Source organism: Anas platyrhynchos, chromosome 4 (assembly GCF_047663525.1).
Source record: "Anas platyrhynchos isolate ZD024472 breed Pekin duck chromosome 4, IASCAAS_PekinDuck_T2T, whole genome shotgun sequence".
Lineage (NCBI taxonomy): Eukaryota > Metazoa > Chordata > Aves > Anseriformes > Anatidae > Anas > Anas platyrhynchos.
Window position 1 is genome coordinate 7,672,542 of NC_092590.1, and position 16,564 is coordinate 7,689,105.

The window sequence follows — 16,564 nt, forward strand, 5'->3', positions numbered from 1 at the left end:
CCTCATGTGTTACATTCATAGTCTTTCCAAAGATGTACAAGAAATGGCAAGCCATTTTCAAGATTACTGTTGGTTTTTTTTGAAGGGTGCTAATGCTTCAAATTCTATACAATCCACCTGAGAACACTAAAACTGCAGTGGGAAATTCAGGAAGTACACCAGTGCCCCAAGAAGTGACTCAACTACATCAGGACCAAACCTTCATTTGGCATCTTCTATTAGCCTGGTTTTGTAGCAATTGAATTATTAATGCATTTTAGCCAAAGATATTGAATTCTACACTTAAAAAGAAAAAAAAAAATCACACAAAGATGGTCAGACTTCGTCAAAGGCAGTCTGTTTAGCCTCAGACTTCGTAAGTGATGTCATTCTGTAAAATTACATCATGACAGGCTGGTATTCTATGAATCCTAATTGTGCAGTTGGAATTAAATTTGTATCTAATCAATTGTATGTGGCAATTCAACCTCATCGGATGCCTACAGTGACATACAAAGCAGTCAAGTACTAGCGTAAGCATGGGACCACGTCGATCCAGGCTTTAAATTCCTATGAAACTGCACCAAAGCTGCTCTTTGAGCAGGATTTCCAGCCTGTCACACCAATGCTGCCAGCAAATCAGCCTCACATTCCCTTCAGTCCACCTACTGCTTGCTACCTCGATTTGCTCTCTCCCAGTCGGCAAATCCAGAGTCATCTGTGTGCTGAGCATGAACCAGGAGATCATTTCAGGCTGAAAAGAAAGAAGTTAGGCTCCAGATAAATCAGTTCCACAACCCAGTTTTAAATAAGTAAGGTAGGGGGTATGCTTATCTCAGAGCTTTACCAGCTCAAAAAGAGTTTGAGTAAGTGTAACAAAGCCAGTGGACTAGCGTTCATTTTCATAACTACGAAGCATGTACCTATTACACACTGCTACCACAATCAGTTCTATCATCAGCTCTTGGAAATTTAAGCATGAAATTATTACTTCTTCTCGAGGCCATGTGTTTACTCAATCACTCCCTTAAGAAGTGCACTGAATGGCTCAGGAGTAAGGCATCCGTGACTGTTCTTCAGAGTCTGGCCAGCTATGTTGCCTCACCTTCAATCCAGCTGTTCCTTACTACAAAAGATAGGAAAAAATAAGGTTGCAAACAAAAAGGAGGAGAAGTAATAGGCACTTAAATGAAAGACTTCTAAATAAAGAATTTACAGTCTGAACAAACAATAGATGGTTTTCATATGACCACTGCAAATCTCACTATTCTGGAAGGATTCTGAACAAACAAGAAATCTTTTCCATACAACTCCTGCAATAGCCCAGAGGGATACCTGCGTTCTGCAAAGTCCAGCTATATGTTCTGTACCCACAGTTCATTTTTCAGGCATACTTTTAAACCTTTAGTCCATGAAATGTTTTTTTTTTTTAATGCTCAGCCTTGAAATACCATTCATTTCAGAAGCTTTTTAAAACTCTCCCTTCTACTTTTCTTAACAGTATTTTGTTTCATTTTTGAAATAGTAAGGAAAACCATATAATTGCAACACCATATAAAGACAGAGTTCAAATCTACTATTTCATCTTCTAAAACTGTGCTAAAGGATGCCACTCTGTATCACAGTTTGGGAAAAAAAATAACAAAAAACAACCAACACTGAAAATGAATTCAACCTTGACACGTACTGTATGAACTTGATTTAAGCTCTGTTGGTTTCCCCAGTCAAAGCTTTACCATCATCAAAACCATGTTTTTCATAAGTCCTTGGCCTTAGAAAACCTCAGCTACAAGGACTCTGAAAACAATTCCAATGCTTAACTATAAGCTGAAGTAACTGGCATTAAAAAAAAAAAAAGAAACATTCTACAATTCTCTAACATCTGTCTCATCAGAAAGAAAAATTGTTGGTCTTGCACAGCTTACAAGTAAGAACTGCACAACACCAGAACATTACCAGCACAGTAAGACAAGCAGAATTTGCTTGGACGCACTATTTGGAGAATACAGATGAGGAGCAAAATGTTCCCTTGTGTGTGCCCTCCCACATCTCTAATCCCTTCCACCTTTCTTACCCTTCAAAGCTGTTGTCAGTTTTCCCATAAAGCAGCAGAAGCTGCAGCTACCCGCAAGGACTCAGTCTGCTTGTCCTCACCTGGCACCCTCACAACCTCAATTCTCTACTGCTGCATCCACATCAAAATCATTGTGCTGTTGCTTACAAAAATCATCTAAAAACACCTAAATGGCTGTCTCATTTAAATGCTTATTAAAAAACAAACAAACAAACAAAAAACACAACTAATTGACCCCTGACTCATTTAGGCTTTCACTTTTCCTGAAATTCCTGAAGAGAAGAGCGCACACATGTTCACTTTGGTGTATGTTACAGAACAAGTTCAACTCCTGAGTTAACAATAAAACTCTCTAGACAGAGACTGAAAAAAAAAGTACATTTTCAATAGACATACCTAAGAATCAATACCTTCCTTCAAAACAGCACAAAAGACTTCCCTTCCAAGCCAACTTAAAAATGCAAAAACAAACAACAAGCAAAAACACACAACCAAAAAAAAACAACCACAAACCAACCAGAAAAACCAAAACCCTAAAACCATCTGCCCAGTAGGGTCTTTTGCTGCATCATTTAACTGAACATGTCAGTGACACAATTAGCTGCTGTTGTCAAGACTGTGATAACCAAATGAGAAACGCCTCAAAAATCAATAAAGACAGAATTCAAACTTGTGATACAAAATTTTACATACTGAATAAGTACAAAGCAACAAAACCGTGATTTCTGACGTTTCCCAGGCACATCTGGAAGTTCACTATCATTCAACTAATACTGTACCTGCATTTATTTGGTTGTTTACTTTAGCAACTGATCCAGTGAGATTCCTGCTGAGGTTGTCTTGAACGGGCTGAGCAGATGAAACGGTCGATAACGTTGAGTTATATCCCACAGGAACATGCTGTTGAAGCGAATGAGGTACTGATGTACTCGGGCTAGACAACATATTTGTCTCTTTGAACTGTCCGGCAGCAGGTAGGCTCTGAGAAGTAAACGCCTGCCCATACATGCTGCCAGTAGCTGCAGGAGGATAGGAAACGTTAGGGTACACGGCACTAGAAACCACGGGCATAGCGTAATGGTCAGAATTAAGGGGAAATCCCTGAGATGCCACTGAAGAGCTGACAGAAGTGCTGTAGTGATTACCAAACGCTGAATATGACTGTGGAGCACTCGTATGCAAGTAGGGTGCAGGTGGTATTGCTCCTTGCACAGGTCCTTCAGCCGGCCCCGCTGCATGGGGAGGTTTGTTGTAGAACTGCTGCGATTCCCGGGTATTCAACACGTTGGGACCCACCGAAGGGGCCATGACATTTTGTGCTGGTGCTGAATAGTAGCTGGAGTGGTAACTAGCTCTGTACTGATTATCCATGTGTGGAGAAACAGCTTTATTGGGCACTTGGGAATAGTGTCCTGAGGGCACACTGTAGTTTGGAGGATGCGAGCCATAGCCAGCAGGGAACTGCATCGGACTCTGCACAGGACCTGGAATGAAAATAAAACATCTCAATATATTCAAGGTGCATCTGCTGGTAGTGCTAATGAACTCTGTACCTACTGCAACTAACAAACAACTGCTTTCTCCTTGATTTCCCTCCCTGTTTTTGAGGTCAAGGTCCATCAACAGAACAAAAAGAACACACCAAGTACAATGCATGTAAAATACCATGTTAGAAATAATTTGCATACACACAGAAGTACCAGAAAAACGGATGCTTTCCATGCCAGGATCCTATGCATCACAGCTCTACTTTGAATATTTTAAGGTTTTAGGAAAATACTGAAGCAAATACTGAGCAATGACAAGCACCAAACTGGTATTTCATTGTCTGAAAATAACAATATACCCTACAGAAAGTGAAAATGAAAAGCTGCAGTCACATCAGTCCGTCAACATTGTCTTTACAACTCCCCAACATGGTGACCAAGATAAAGTGCTTTAGAGCATTTATTTTCCTTTATGTTATTTTATGCTTTTACAAAAAACCATCATTTTTATGAAACCACCAGGTACCTGACAAGGCACTTATGTTTACTGCCTGATACTTCCATCAGGTAGGGGGTTGTATCAGAGAAACTGACCTCAGCTGTCACTGCAACCGCCTCTGCAACAATAGAGGTTAATTACATACTGGTCCTGCAAAAGTAGAACAAGTACTTGCTTGCTAGAGACCAAACATGAAGTATGTCCTTTTTTATTTTTATTTTTTAATGCAAATCGATCAATGGTAAATCTTCACGTCTCCCTCAATTTCTTTTCCTGCACCCTGTTTTATTTTCCAGTGAACCCTACATGCGTTTCCCTGGATCATTTCCTTTTTTAAGCTCACCACACCCTACTGCTTACATCCCGCTGTGCGCCCGTGTTATTTCCCAGCTCTCAGTGAATAGAAACCCGCAGCACGACACCGTGCCACTTGCATTAAACAGCAGCTGTGCCAATAACGAACTGTCGATTTGCCCCCCTGCACTTACTGCGATCACAAAATATAAGCATTACTTCTGTACGTGCTTCTGTTGAAGAATCAAATTCTGGGAAGTCACTGTTCTCAAAGTAACATCCAGGTGGTCTGTGATTAACTTGCAAGGCAATTTTGATAATGATTTGTTAACAGAATGTTGTAAGCAAGGAACACACTGTCCAAAATTGTTCTCTGATGATATTAAAAGTGACTTTTTGTAAGTGACAAACCCAGAACACTGAGCAGAAGAGAAGGCTAACAAACAAACAAACAACAGTAACTTGGACTGCTGGGCCAAGAGACAGAAAGGCCTTTAGGGAATAAGCAAAAGGAGCTTAAGAAAATACAGACATAAAAAACTAGAGACGTACTAACAGTTTGGAGCCACACGTAGTTTTCTGCTTCTGATTCACTGCTCTTCTGAAAAAGTGGGAGCTGCTTCCTAATGCTCCATAGCTTATTCTCCTTTAAGGGAGAATGATTTTCAAGTTGGTGACTCACCGACAACTAACTCCAGGCTGCACTTACGTGACCTTTAGCAGACTTTCAACCTGCTTTTTGGAAGTCTGAAAGAGCAAACTGAAAAACACACAAATAACTTATGTCTGTCACGGCTTACTGCTGTAAGCAGCTACAACGTCAAAGGTAGCAAGGAAAGTTGTTTTAGCTGAGGAGGCTGTGCATTTGTGCTACTATGGCACGGTATGCTGAATAAACTAACTGAGCAAGTGTAATTTAGAAACTGGTTTAGGAGCACCTCACTTTAAATAAAAGGCTGCACATCAAATCATCTCATAAAGCCTTGCAGTATCCATCTCTGGTTTAAAAACACATACCATAAGGGGAGATTATATTACCAGTAAAAGATCCCAGTTACCACACTACAGAATGTCCAAGTTGCCTTTATTCCTATTCCTAACATCCATTATGAGCTTAGAACAGCACAAGAGAGTATGAATCCCATCAAGAACTCATTAAGAAAGACACAGCTGACATTTGAAAAGCAGCCTTTCGGATTTCAAAATCCTGGTCCTTTCAAAGCAAGTTTTTACAACTACAGAGGAAAGATCATTCCCATTATCTGCACTGAGTTTTTTGTCCATTTCATCGTGAAGAACGTGAACAAAGTAATTTCTCAGTGCAATTAGTAGCTGAAGCTGCTAATGATGACTAGATAATTGGGCCGTTTTCAGCGCTGGAAATGTGGGTATGTTTTTGGTGTCATTTTGAGATCTGGTTAAGTGCACGAGCTGTGCTGGTGTCTCAGGCAGCGTACCTTCCTTGACAACTCTCTTCCAGAAAACTCTGTAAGAGGAGTTGAAAAACTTACCTGCACACAGAAAGCACACGGCTAAAATGCCATCTCCACAGGGGAAAGCAAGGAACCTCTCCTTCCACAGACAAATTAATACCTTATAATGTGTAAGTACACGTACATTAGCAGGTGAACCCTGAAAGCTTTATCCCTTTTTAAGGAGAAAAAAAAACACAACACTATAGGAGGGAAAAAAAAAAAGGTGCCATGGCTATACAAACACCTATATAAATTGGGAAAGTTTGGCTTTTTTAGTGTCGTGTGTGTGTGTGTGTGTGTGTATTCATGCCCAAGCCTTCTCCTACCCGAATAACTGAGCCTTTTGTCACACACCCTCCATGCAATCTGCATACCCTACAATAAAACCACCCTTTCTGTCAAGAATACCTGTTAGGTGTCCGCAGCTTTTATCATCCCTGTCCACTGCAAAGAACACTCACCACAGCTGCCTGGTCTCTCTCTAACCAGCTGGACTTGGGGCAGCTTGACCACACCTCATCAAGCTCTGCACGTCCTTAATTGCCAGCAAAGGACCCAGCAAATCAAGTCACTGCTGAGCTCCCGCAGCAGCTCCGTGATGGCATCAGTCAGCTTCCCAGTTTCACAAAGCTTTTGGGAACTTCATACCTCTACCCCCGGTATCAAATTTAACTGAAACTATCCAAAGGATCCAACCTGGGAGGAGGGATGCAGACGAGTCCTAAAGGACTTCGTAACTGAAATGAGTATCTTGAAATGTATCATATATCATCAATATCCTGATGATACTAACGGTAATCTTACAAAGCACTGGTGGATAACACTATAGTCAAAAAACGTCTCAAGAAACATGGGAATTCAAAAGAGTTCACCTCTCAGAGTTACAAACTTCAATCCATTATACTATTAACACTGAAGTCTTCAGTGGCTACAGGGAAAATACACCATTTTTAATACGAATTTAACAAGCAACATCTCATTATGCTGGTGTTCGGAAACAAGTCATTTTCTGACTATGTATAAAGCTACCTGTAAAACTGCTATAATAAAATTTTCATGAACTTGCAAAACTTAATTCAGAAGAATTGCGGGTACGAGCCCCCGACTGCCAAACAAAATACCAGGCAAGGACCGCTTTCTTTTTAAATTACTGAATTTAAAAGTGGAATCAAAGCAAAGAGATGGAGAGGGAAAAGAATACTCTTTTTTTTTTTTTAAACTTACACTAACACTAAAGTCTCCAAAGGTCTCAAATGAATGTGGTCACTGGACTGGGTAAATCCTATTAAATACAAAGCTGAACATCGTTGTAAGTATCACCCTACATGCAATGAGTTTCTTTCTTTCTGTAAGAAGCAGCCTCTCTTTCATCAGACTCCCATAACTTCAAAGGTTTAATCTGAAAAATCTAGATTTTATGTAACTAACATGTATAGCGCACTCCAAACAACCAAAACCGTCTGTTTACAGCCAACACAGAAATAGTTGTATTCACTAAAGTGTCTTACATTTAACCTTCCTTATACTGATGTAAAAGGGAATTTCAAAAGCAATGACTACCTTCTTTGTGAAACTTAGTTTCTATGTGACATAATGGCAGTCTCCAGTACTCTTTTTCTGTTGCTATTCCCCCTATTACAGTTGTTAAAAAAAGAAAAAAAAAAGGAATCCTGTATTACAACTTCACAAGAATAGTACTTGAAGAAGGCTGATAAACTGATCTAAAAGCTTTGGAACAGTGTTGTTAAAACACATGAAATCACAAATTCAGATTTCTTAGCCTACCGTGGTATATATCTGATGATTTATGAACACGGAAGGCAAAGGTAAACCGAACACTAGCACGTTATATGATAAAAATGCAAGATTATTACTATACACTATAAAACGTCTCAGAATTTAAAAAAAAAAAAAAAAAAGAGCATACATTGGATTCACAGTAAGCAAATGGTTTACTAGAAGGTTTAAAAGATGGAATATTGACAGCAGCATGAAACCAACTAATTAAAATAATAGATCCTAATGATGGCCCTTTAAAATTACTGCCTCATTCAGTGAAAAACACAAGGGGAATAGGCAGTGTCAGTTTCTGTTTGTTTCTGTCAAACATACCTCGAGTTCACTGAGGAGGCTGTACCAGAGTCCTGACAGCGTGGTATTTTTACTAAAAGCCACGTAAGTTGGAATTTCGTGAGCAACGCAGAGAAATTTCAGCTTTGCAATACTCAAGTTTGCAGAGCGCAGCCGAGGCATTGGTTTCTGCCTAGCTTATGTGCTTACCTCCCTTTCCATCCCCTGCACTACCTGCAGGCAAAACCTCCTTCTGGGGCACGCAGGGAGCCAGTTTTAGACGGGAACCACATCCACGAGGGAAGATTTTGGAGGTCAAGCCCCAAAAAAAGACCAAAGCCCACCGCAACCCCAGCCCCATGAGGGATACGACGAGGCCTGAGCAGGGTTAGGCGGGCACTGCGCGGAGGCAGGCTGTCTAAAAACTTAACAAAGAACTGGTTTCGCAGCCCCCCCACGGCTTAAAAGCAAGGACCTCAGCGTGAAAACCCAGCCGCTTTTTGGGGAATTGCGAATATTTCACCTCCACCCCCCAGCCACCACCCACAGCTCCCCCCAGCCCCGCCGCACGGGCCCCCTGACCCCACAGCACCAAGGCCCCGACCCCTTTCCCCAAAAAACCTCCCCCAAACCCCCCCCAATTTCCACACCCGAGGTGCAAAAGCGACCCCCGAGCCCCCCGCAGGCCGGCGGCCCCTCACCGTTGTGGCAGCGCGGAGCGCCGCCCTCGGCCGCCGCGGCCTCCCGGGAAGCTGCGGGCCCGGCCGGGTACATGGCGGCGGGCGGCCGCGGCGGCAGCCCGGCAGGCGCGGACATGGCTCCCCTCAGCGCCCCGCTCCGCCCCGCAGAGCGGCCGGGGGTCGCCCCAAAGGGCCCCGCGAGGGCCGGGCAGGGCCGGGCAGGGCTCGCAGCCGGGCCCGAGAGCCGCTCCCGCCGCCGGCCGCTAACGCCGCCGCCGCCCACAGCGGCCCCTGGCGGAGCCTCCGTGCCCCGATGGCGGCGCCGCCCTCCCCCGGCTGCGGGAGGCCCCGCGGGGCGGCTGTGGGAGGGGGAAAGGCCTCGGGAAGGGAGAGCGAGGTCTCCAAATCAGCTGGGTCAAACGTCCCCTACCACCAGTGTCACCCGCTAACCGTGTCCCCAAGCACCACGTCCAACCTGTCCTTGAGCACCCCCAGGGACGGGGACTCTGCCACCTCCCTGGGCAACCCGTCCCAATGCCTGACTGCTCTTTCTGAGAGGAAATGTCTCCTCATTTCCAACCTAAACCTCTCCTGGCCATTCCCTCTGGTCCTATCAGTAGTTATCTGTGAGCAGAGGCCGACCCCAGCTCCCCACATCTCCCTTTCAGGCAGTTGCAGAGAGCAATGAGGTCTCCCCTAAGCCTCCCCTTCCCCAGCCCAAACACCCCCAGCTCCCTCAGCCGCCCCTCACAGGACTTGTGCTCCAGGCCCCTCACCAGCTTCAGAGCCCTGCTCTGGACACGCTCCAGGGCCTTGATGCCCTTCCTCATCAACAAGATTGAAAAATGCCACCACACTATTCCTCATCCAGAAGGCTGAAAAGCCTCATCTCGCTTTCCCTCATCAAGGCCTTGACGAGGAATAGCGAGGCAAGGCTTTTCACTCGCCATATAGACCTCATGCTCTATATTCTCTAGACAGAAACAAAAGCGTTGTTGAGCCACCCCTGTTCAGCTGGTAAAGGACCTCCTTCCAGTACAGCGTTTTCCACAGCCCATATTCATTTTGCCTGTGTGCCTGCCTCTACAACCAGTCTCCTGTCATTCTCCCAGGCACTACTGGGTGCACTGCTCAAGTACCTCATTTTGGAAGGAAGTTGAAAGCGCAAAAATCCATACTGGTGCTCGTAGCAGCTGTCATAAAGACCGACAACACTGAGTCACCTTTACTTGCTACAAACACTTTACCAGTTCCTTCCCTGGCTGCATGCTGTTTTTCCTACTAGTTATGCGTGTCTGTCATTAAATATGTGGTTAATTGCTTTGCCCATATGCTAAGCATATGATCCAGCCCTGTTACAGTTACTCGTTCAAAGCATGCAGTGCATCTCTAAATATTGGAGAGATTGACTGTCTTTGAAAGTGTCTCAGCCTGCACACCCCCTGGTACTATGCAGAGGTGCCAGATCCTTGTGCAGGCCTCCATTAGTCATCTGAGAGACTGTAAATCCATCTCTGAAAGATACAATTTCTTTAAGCTAGCGAAATAAACAGTTTCTTTACCACGTCCTGATAAACTAGGGCAAGAACTAATGGGCTCAACACGCAGCGAAGTTCAGGCGATCCATTAAGAAAAAACATTACCTGAAGATACTGAAGGATGAGGTGACATGGGAGTGGTGTGACGTTGCCATAACTAAAGGACTCTGAACAGGTAAGGCAAACATGGTGAGGGTCCTGCTGTCATCCAGCTTTGGTGCAGGTGACCTGCTGCAGCCCCTGCCAGGGCTGTGTTGTTGTGATAGGATTGACATATTCCACCCTAGGAGCTAGTTCTTTTGAACCCATCCTCCACCCCCAAAACATATTTGAGTGAAATATATGACAGCAAAATTATTCAGAAATAAGGACAACTATATATATTTATATTTTTCATTCTCGATACCATCTTAAAAGGTGCAGGAATACTTCATGATACTACTACTGTCCTTTGCCACAGCATGCAGCATATGTGAGACTGTATTTTAACAAAGGCTTTCCCCTTCCAAAGACTTGTTTCTCCAACTCCCTAATTGTATCATGAGACAGTGAATGTATCCTGTATCACAATCTGAGAAAATTACTGCAGTACCTATTTTAATATTTCAGTGTCTGCTCAAACAGAAAGGGAAATATATCACTGGGCTAAAATATCATTGTGCTAAAAGCAAGAAGAGGCAACTGCAAAATTTCCCATTGTTTTAAATGCTTTTACAAAACCTTTTGCATGGTTAATTAATTATTTTCCACAAACAATAATTACATGGTGGTTAAACCCATTCACTCCTAGGAAATCCAGATGTGTTGGCAGCTAGAACACAAGCCCCTAATGGAAATCCACCATAGACTCAAATCCATTAATTTTATTTTCCTCATTTATAATGAATCTGAATGTGTTAGCAACAACTGAGTATTAATGTGTGCAGTTAATGTGTTAGCAACAACTGAGTATTAATGTGTGCAGTTAATGCTATCATGAAAGGAATAACACATGAGCTGGCTCAACTAGGCTGTTGCTTCCACTTAGTCTGGTAACAAGCTCAGAGCAGTAAGAAATTCTTTATGGTTCTGAGGAATGAGAAAAAGGCCGTAATGCATGCGGCCACTTGTGCAAAAATGAGAAAAAAAAAAAAAAGTGTAGCTCCTACCAGTCAATGGTTTTATTCCAAGGTGCACATGGCTCATTTTCCTTTGTATTACTTGGAAGTTCCCTAAATACGCATATGAACATCCATTACAACTCTTAGCCTCCATTTAAAACAATAGAAATATATCAATCGTTATGCACCAGTCTGTAAACTACTGTTTCAAGATGTGATTCTGCAGACGTAAGCAACTTTACATATTACTTGGAATAATTCTATTTTTGTTAGGAAATTTTATGTCAGAGTTAAAAAAGGATTGTGTTTTCTTCAGCCAGGTGGTAAGGCTTAATTGCTAACAGATTTCTCGTGACCTTTGGTGCAGAAAGTCTTGAAATGACACAAAAAGGTCCTTCTGTCACTTGGGTTTGGGGAAGGAAAACATGACAGTGTATCTCATTACCTGTAATCTGATAAAGGGGGCTTTACATGTCCAAGCCTAGAGAGCAAAAGTTATTTTTGCAATGGGGAAAATCTGGGAACAAAAATCATTTAAAGCTGTGTTAGAAATAATTTTGACCTTTAGCAAAACTAAGCCAAGTCTCTTCCAGTTTACCATACATTTCAGAAGCAGAATGCCAAAATTAGGTGCTTTTATTATCTCCATCAACAATATATAGCTGTGGGTCACCCTAGTTCACTAATACATTTCTAATTATCTTCCCTATCTTTTCTTACAGGAAGTGGGCCACTCCAGTGCAAAGTGAAAAATCTTCATGTTTTCACAGTCAGAAGTCCCAAGCTGCATTCCCATTGTTGTGTCTGGGTAAGTCGCCTGTAGTCACCATACTACAATTGCTTTCCAGAATGCAAAAGACAAATCAAAAATCTTGATGTAAATCTTGATATAAAGTGTGTCTCTGTTTGGGTGACCTCTGCATCTGACTGAAGGATAAATCCCTGGATCTGCTGGGTGAGTTATGTGCTATACTTCATTTGGAGCTGGATAATTAGTATAAGAGGCCCCAGGGTAATCATGTTCCATTTTAAGTAAAAATCTTTGGAAGATCTAAAACCTAACAGAGAAAGAGAAATCAGTTGTGACATAACTCAGCTTTCTTACACGTGCAGATTTCCTTTCCGTGTGTTTTATTTCCTTTACTATTCAAGTAATGCTGCTCACCCTCTCTTTGGCTGATGGTATGCAGGGGAAAAGAATCTTCATTTGTAATCTGTAGCTGCTTCTTTAATCTCCAGTTCTTCTTTGTGAAGAGATCTTCTTTCACCTGGATTTGTGTTTGGGCATGGTCTACAGCCACAGGAGGAGCGTGGTTGCCTGGCCGTTGCCCTTCTCAGGGTACCTAGGGACATCTGAGGAATTTTTTTATCTCAGCAATGAGCAGGGCTTCTGTCTGTCTTCCTCAAGCACTTGACATATTCAATGTGGGTACACAAGACTGAGCTGTGCTTAATTTTAGATTATTTTTCTTTGTCATGGGGTATTTGTACCTCTAATGGAAAAGGCTTAGAAAGCAACAGGATCTCCCTGACTGTGGTTTCACCAGCTCTCAGGAAAACCTTGCATGTGCATTCTATACAGACAGCATCTTTACCAGTCCCTACGAATATACCTACAGGATAAAGGGAATTATCACTACCATGATGGTAGTGCTCCAGCCACCATTGGCATCAACATTGTCATCATCCTAGGGTGGCTATAAGTGACATGAAAAGATGATTTCACTCTCCTCTGGACCAAGGCTATGAGCTCTGCAAACTGCTACAGCTGATTTGATAATTGCTGAATATAGATATGTATTATATCGTTTATGTCCGAGAAGTCACAAGACTAAAAGTCAGAGTAGTTCCATCTTGTAACCTAATGACGGGTCTCTTGTGTTTACAGGCTGGTCTATAATTTCTGTGATACCTCTTCACATCAGGAAGTATGACATATGTTCTTATTTAACATGACCTACATTCTTATTTCTGTCCAGAGAAGTTGTAGATGTTGCCCAGAGAAGCTGTGGGTGCCCCATCCCTGGAAGTGTTCAAGGCTGGGCTGGCTGGGGCTTTGGGCAACCTGGTCTGGTGGAGGTGTCCCTGCCCATGGCAGAGGGGTTGGAATCGGATGATCTTTAAAGTCTCTTCCAACCCCAACCATTCTCTGAATTTAGGATTCTGAATACATATTCCCAATTGGCAATTATGCCTGGTAAGTCCCTTGAGTATGCAGTGTAGGTGAACATACATATCTGTAGCTATACTTGTAATACTCTTGAGTGGTTTCATCAGCTGCACGCTTCTGTCTCTGGCATTAATAATTAGAAATCACCAAGCAAGCTGTGGCTAAGGAAGAGCCTACTACAAGTCAACTATAACCAGAGGTCTAAATATTTTCATGAGATTTTGTACAAAGAGAAACTCTAGATAGAAGTTTTTGTGTGACCTTAGAGGACAGCTGAACAAAAGCAAGAGAATCTGGGGGATTTTTTGCAGCTAGTGTGCTTGCCACATCCCAGCTGTAGAAGTGTAGCTATGCCTCGATTCAAACCGACTGAGCTTAAGCTCATGAAACCTTTAGAGTTTTCAGCTATTAAAGTTTTATATTTTTCTGGTAATTTTTATAAGACCTGTAAAACTAATAAACCCCTGAAAGATCTATTACTCTCTGGCAGTTTTTTATAGTTTTTTCCATTAAGATGGAACAATGACTCATCTAAACCACTGCAGCTCCCTTCCTCCTCCGGTGGCTCCAGATGTGCAGCTTGCCCCCAAAGCTAACCTTGCCATTACATCTAAAAGAGCAACGTGGTGCAAACGGGTGAACTTATGTCTAAAAATAGTTTCTCTGTTTGTCTGGATGTCTGAGTCACCACTCCCCACTGTATCTTTGCAGGGGCACTAAGAAATCTACTGACCTGAACCAGAAGACAAAGTTCCTCCCCTACATTACATGACTGCGCAGGCACCGCTGTGTATGTACGCTGTGGGTCCTGAGGAGCTCAGTCAGATGGTAACACCCTTGGCTTCAAAGGGTTTCTCATGTGAATGAGAGCAGTGAGATAGGCTCATGTGAACTGCAGATCAAACCATCCAAACTAAAATAGAAGATAATTAAACCATTCAAGCACAATTAAAGCTTAAAAGTACCATGCCGTGGATCAGCAGCTTAATGCCATAAACCTCAACGACTTTGCAGTAACGTTTTAGAAACTCTGGTTTTCTGTGTGCATTTGAAACAACATAAGAAGCTGAAATTGCCTCTATATTTATCTGAAGAGACTGCTGCCCTCTGAAACTAATTGAAAAATTCCTCTCACAAGATGTTTTGGCAATAGTTGGGAAGTATGTCATGGCAGTTAAATGTTACGGACTCTGGTTGACCAGGGCTAGATTCTGCTCTTCCTGCCTTGTCCTCTTCTGTGGGACTATCAATGAAGAGGCACCTGAAACTCAATGCTGCTAAGAAAAGACTTTACTCAAAGGCATAATAGAAAGCAACACATTCTCCCTTTACAGTTGTGTATTTATAGTACCCCATCAAGTACTACTTATTTAAGGTCAGATATTTTAATGAGTAGTACTGCACTGCGTTCAACCAAGGGAGGAGCATGGAGAGTACCTTTCACTGTGTGGAAGAATAAATAAAGGTAATTAATAGAAAGCTTACAGATTGCAGTAATAGAAGGTGAGTCATATAACATTATGTACATGAAAAAAAAAAAGAAATTAAACAGTAATAGTTTCATCTCCAAGCAACTAGTAGTATTAACACAGAAGGACATGTTTGTATTAATCTTTTCAGACATGTAAACTGCCCATCTAAAAATAGCCTTCTGTGTTTATTGTTGTTCTGACAGCCCTACCAGTCTCAGTCTTACTTTAGCTGTTTTAACTGTGCCTTTTCACCTATCTGTAGCTTCTTTCCAGCAGCTACCTTCTAATCTATTTATTCGTTTAGTAGTTTGGGGATTAACTGTTTATTTTTACACCACTGACTTTTGTTGAAATAAGTGGTGGCACTGTAATTTCAAATTGTCCTCAGCAGGAAGGAGAGTAGTCAGCCCCTCCATTAAGCACATCTTTTGCTAAACGCTGCAGCGTTTAACACCCAGCAACACAAAACTTTAGTGATTTTCTTTCAAGAATAAAGTGCCTGGGTCTACATATTTTTCTCATGTAGAGTGCAATTTTTTGTACGTAAAGATCAACTTACTTCTGGTGTGATGCCTTTGCTTTAAAACGAATTGAAAATAGGTCTCTGCCGTCTTATCTTTTAGGAGCACCTTGTACGGTGTGGTTTCACTTTGCACTGGAAATAGTGCAGGAGCAGATCACACCTGCAGGGACAAAGGGGAAGCATTTTGTTTACGAAAGAACAAGTAGCATGATCTGTAACACAATTTATGAGGTGAACTATTTTGCTTTAGATGTTTGCTGTGACTTAGGAGAAGCAGACACTGCCACTTCTTGGCCTGTAGTGAGAGGAGTTCCTGGTTTTTCTCTCTGCCTGTGCAGCCGGTTTATGTCTTGAGAGAAGCTGCTGCTGAAATCATCTGCAGAACTGCCTCAGGAGCTGTTAGAGCTGCGTCCCCTACAAGGGTTGTACCTGGACCAGCGTTTCTTTATTTCCACTCTTGCTTGCTTTAATAGTGCTTAAAGTTCAAGCACAATCTATCCTGAAGCAAACAGATTTAAATAAAAAAGTTAAGAACACAGCTGCAAGCTCGCATGCTTGACTGTTCCTCACAGCTAAATTCAGTCCTCAGTTATATATATGTCCCTATATATATATATATAGGCTCCTTGGACCTCTGCCTTTAATTGCTTTAGTTGCAGGTGAGATCCCCGTTCAGGGGCACTTACAGAAGTCGATGAACATTTGCTGGCAAATTATTTTCTACCTGAAAAAAAGGCAGCTCTCTATTTGACACCATTTGGGAGTTTGATTGAATGTTTTCAGTGTCAGTAATATTATCTTTAGCACTTTGGACACTTGTAGAATGTAAAAATAAAGGGAGGGTGATGAAAGTATGGGTATCACCTGAAATGTAACTGAATGATATGTACTGGCTTCAGCCTCTGTCACCCTTCTTTTTCTCCTAGATGTCAAAAAGCCTTTTACATTTTCATACCTAGTTGTTCCCCCCAAAATTATTTTTTTCTTTTTGGCCAGGAGATCAAAACAACCATTTTTTGTGTAATTATTTTCATATTTAAACCAGTATTCTGCTTCAGAAACATGTGCCCAAAATTAATGGTGTCTTTAAGTACCTTCTAGATTAAGTCTAAGTGTAGATTCTGAGGGCAAAGTATGGAGAAAAAAAATCAACTGGACAGGCACCTTTCCCACAATTTGTTTGTAAGAGTGGGGATTGCATTT

At 42.2% G+C, this 16,564-nt stretch overlaps 1 protein-coding gene and 1 long non-coding RNA gene across 3 annotated transcripts in view; one reads left to right on the plus strand and one right to left on the minus strand.

Annotated features, from left to right (window-relative positions):
- Positions 1 to 8,837, minus strand: part of SEC24B (SEC24 homolog B, COPII coat complex component) — a 43,285-nt gene extending 34,448 nt beyond the window's left edge. For both annotated transcript variants that reach the window (XM_072036918.1, XM_027456238.3), the window contains exons 1-2: positions 8,580 to 8,837; positions 2,833 to 3,537 (exon numbers count right to left, since the gene is read on the minus strand). In XM_072036918.1, coding sequence (XP_071893019.1) covers positions 2,833 to 3,537; positions 8,580 to 8,694 — 820 coding nt within the window. In that variant the 5' untranslated portion in view covers positions 8,695 to 8,837. The remainder of the gene's footprint in view (positions 1 to 2,832; positions 3,538 to 8,579) is intronic.
- A 146-nt stretch (positions 8,838 to 8,983) lies between these two features.
- Positions 8,984 to 15,348, plus strand: LOC140002395 (uncharacterized). The gene is made up of 3 exons (XR_011808809.1): positions 8,984 to 10,271; positions 11,919 to 12,004; positions 14,078 to 15,348. It is a non-coding gene; the product is annotated as an uncharacterized lncRNA (long non-coding RNA).
- The last annotated feature ends 1,216 nt before the right edge of the window (positions 15,349 to 16,564 follow it).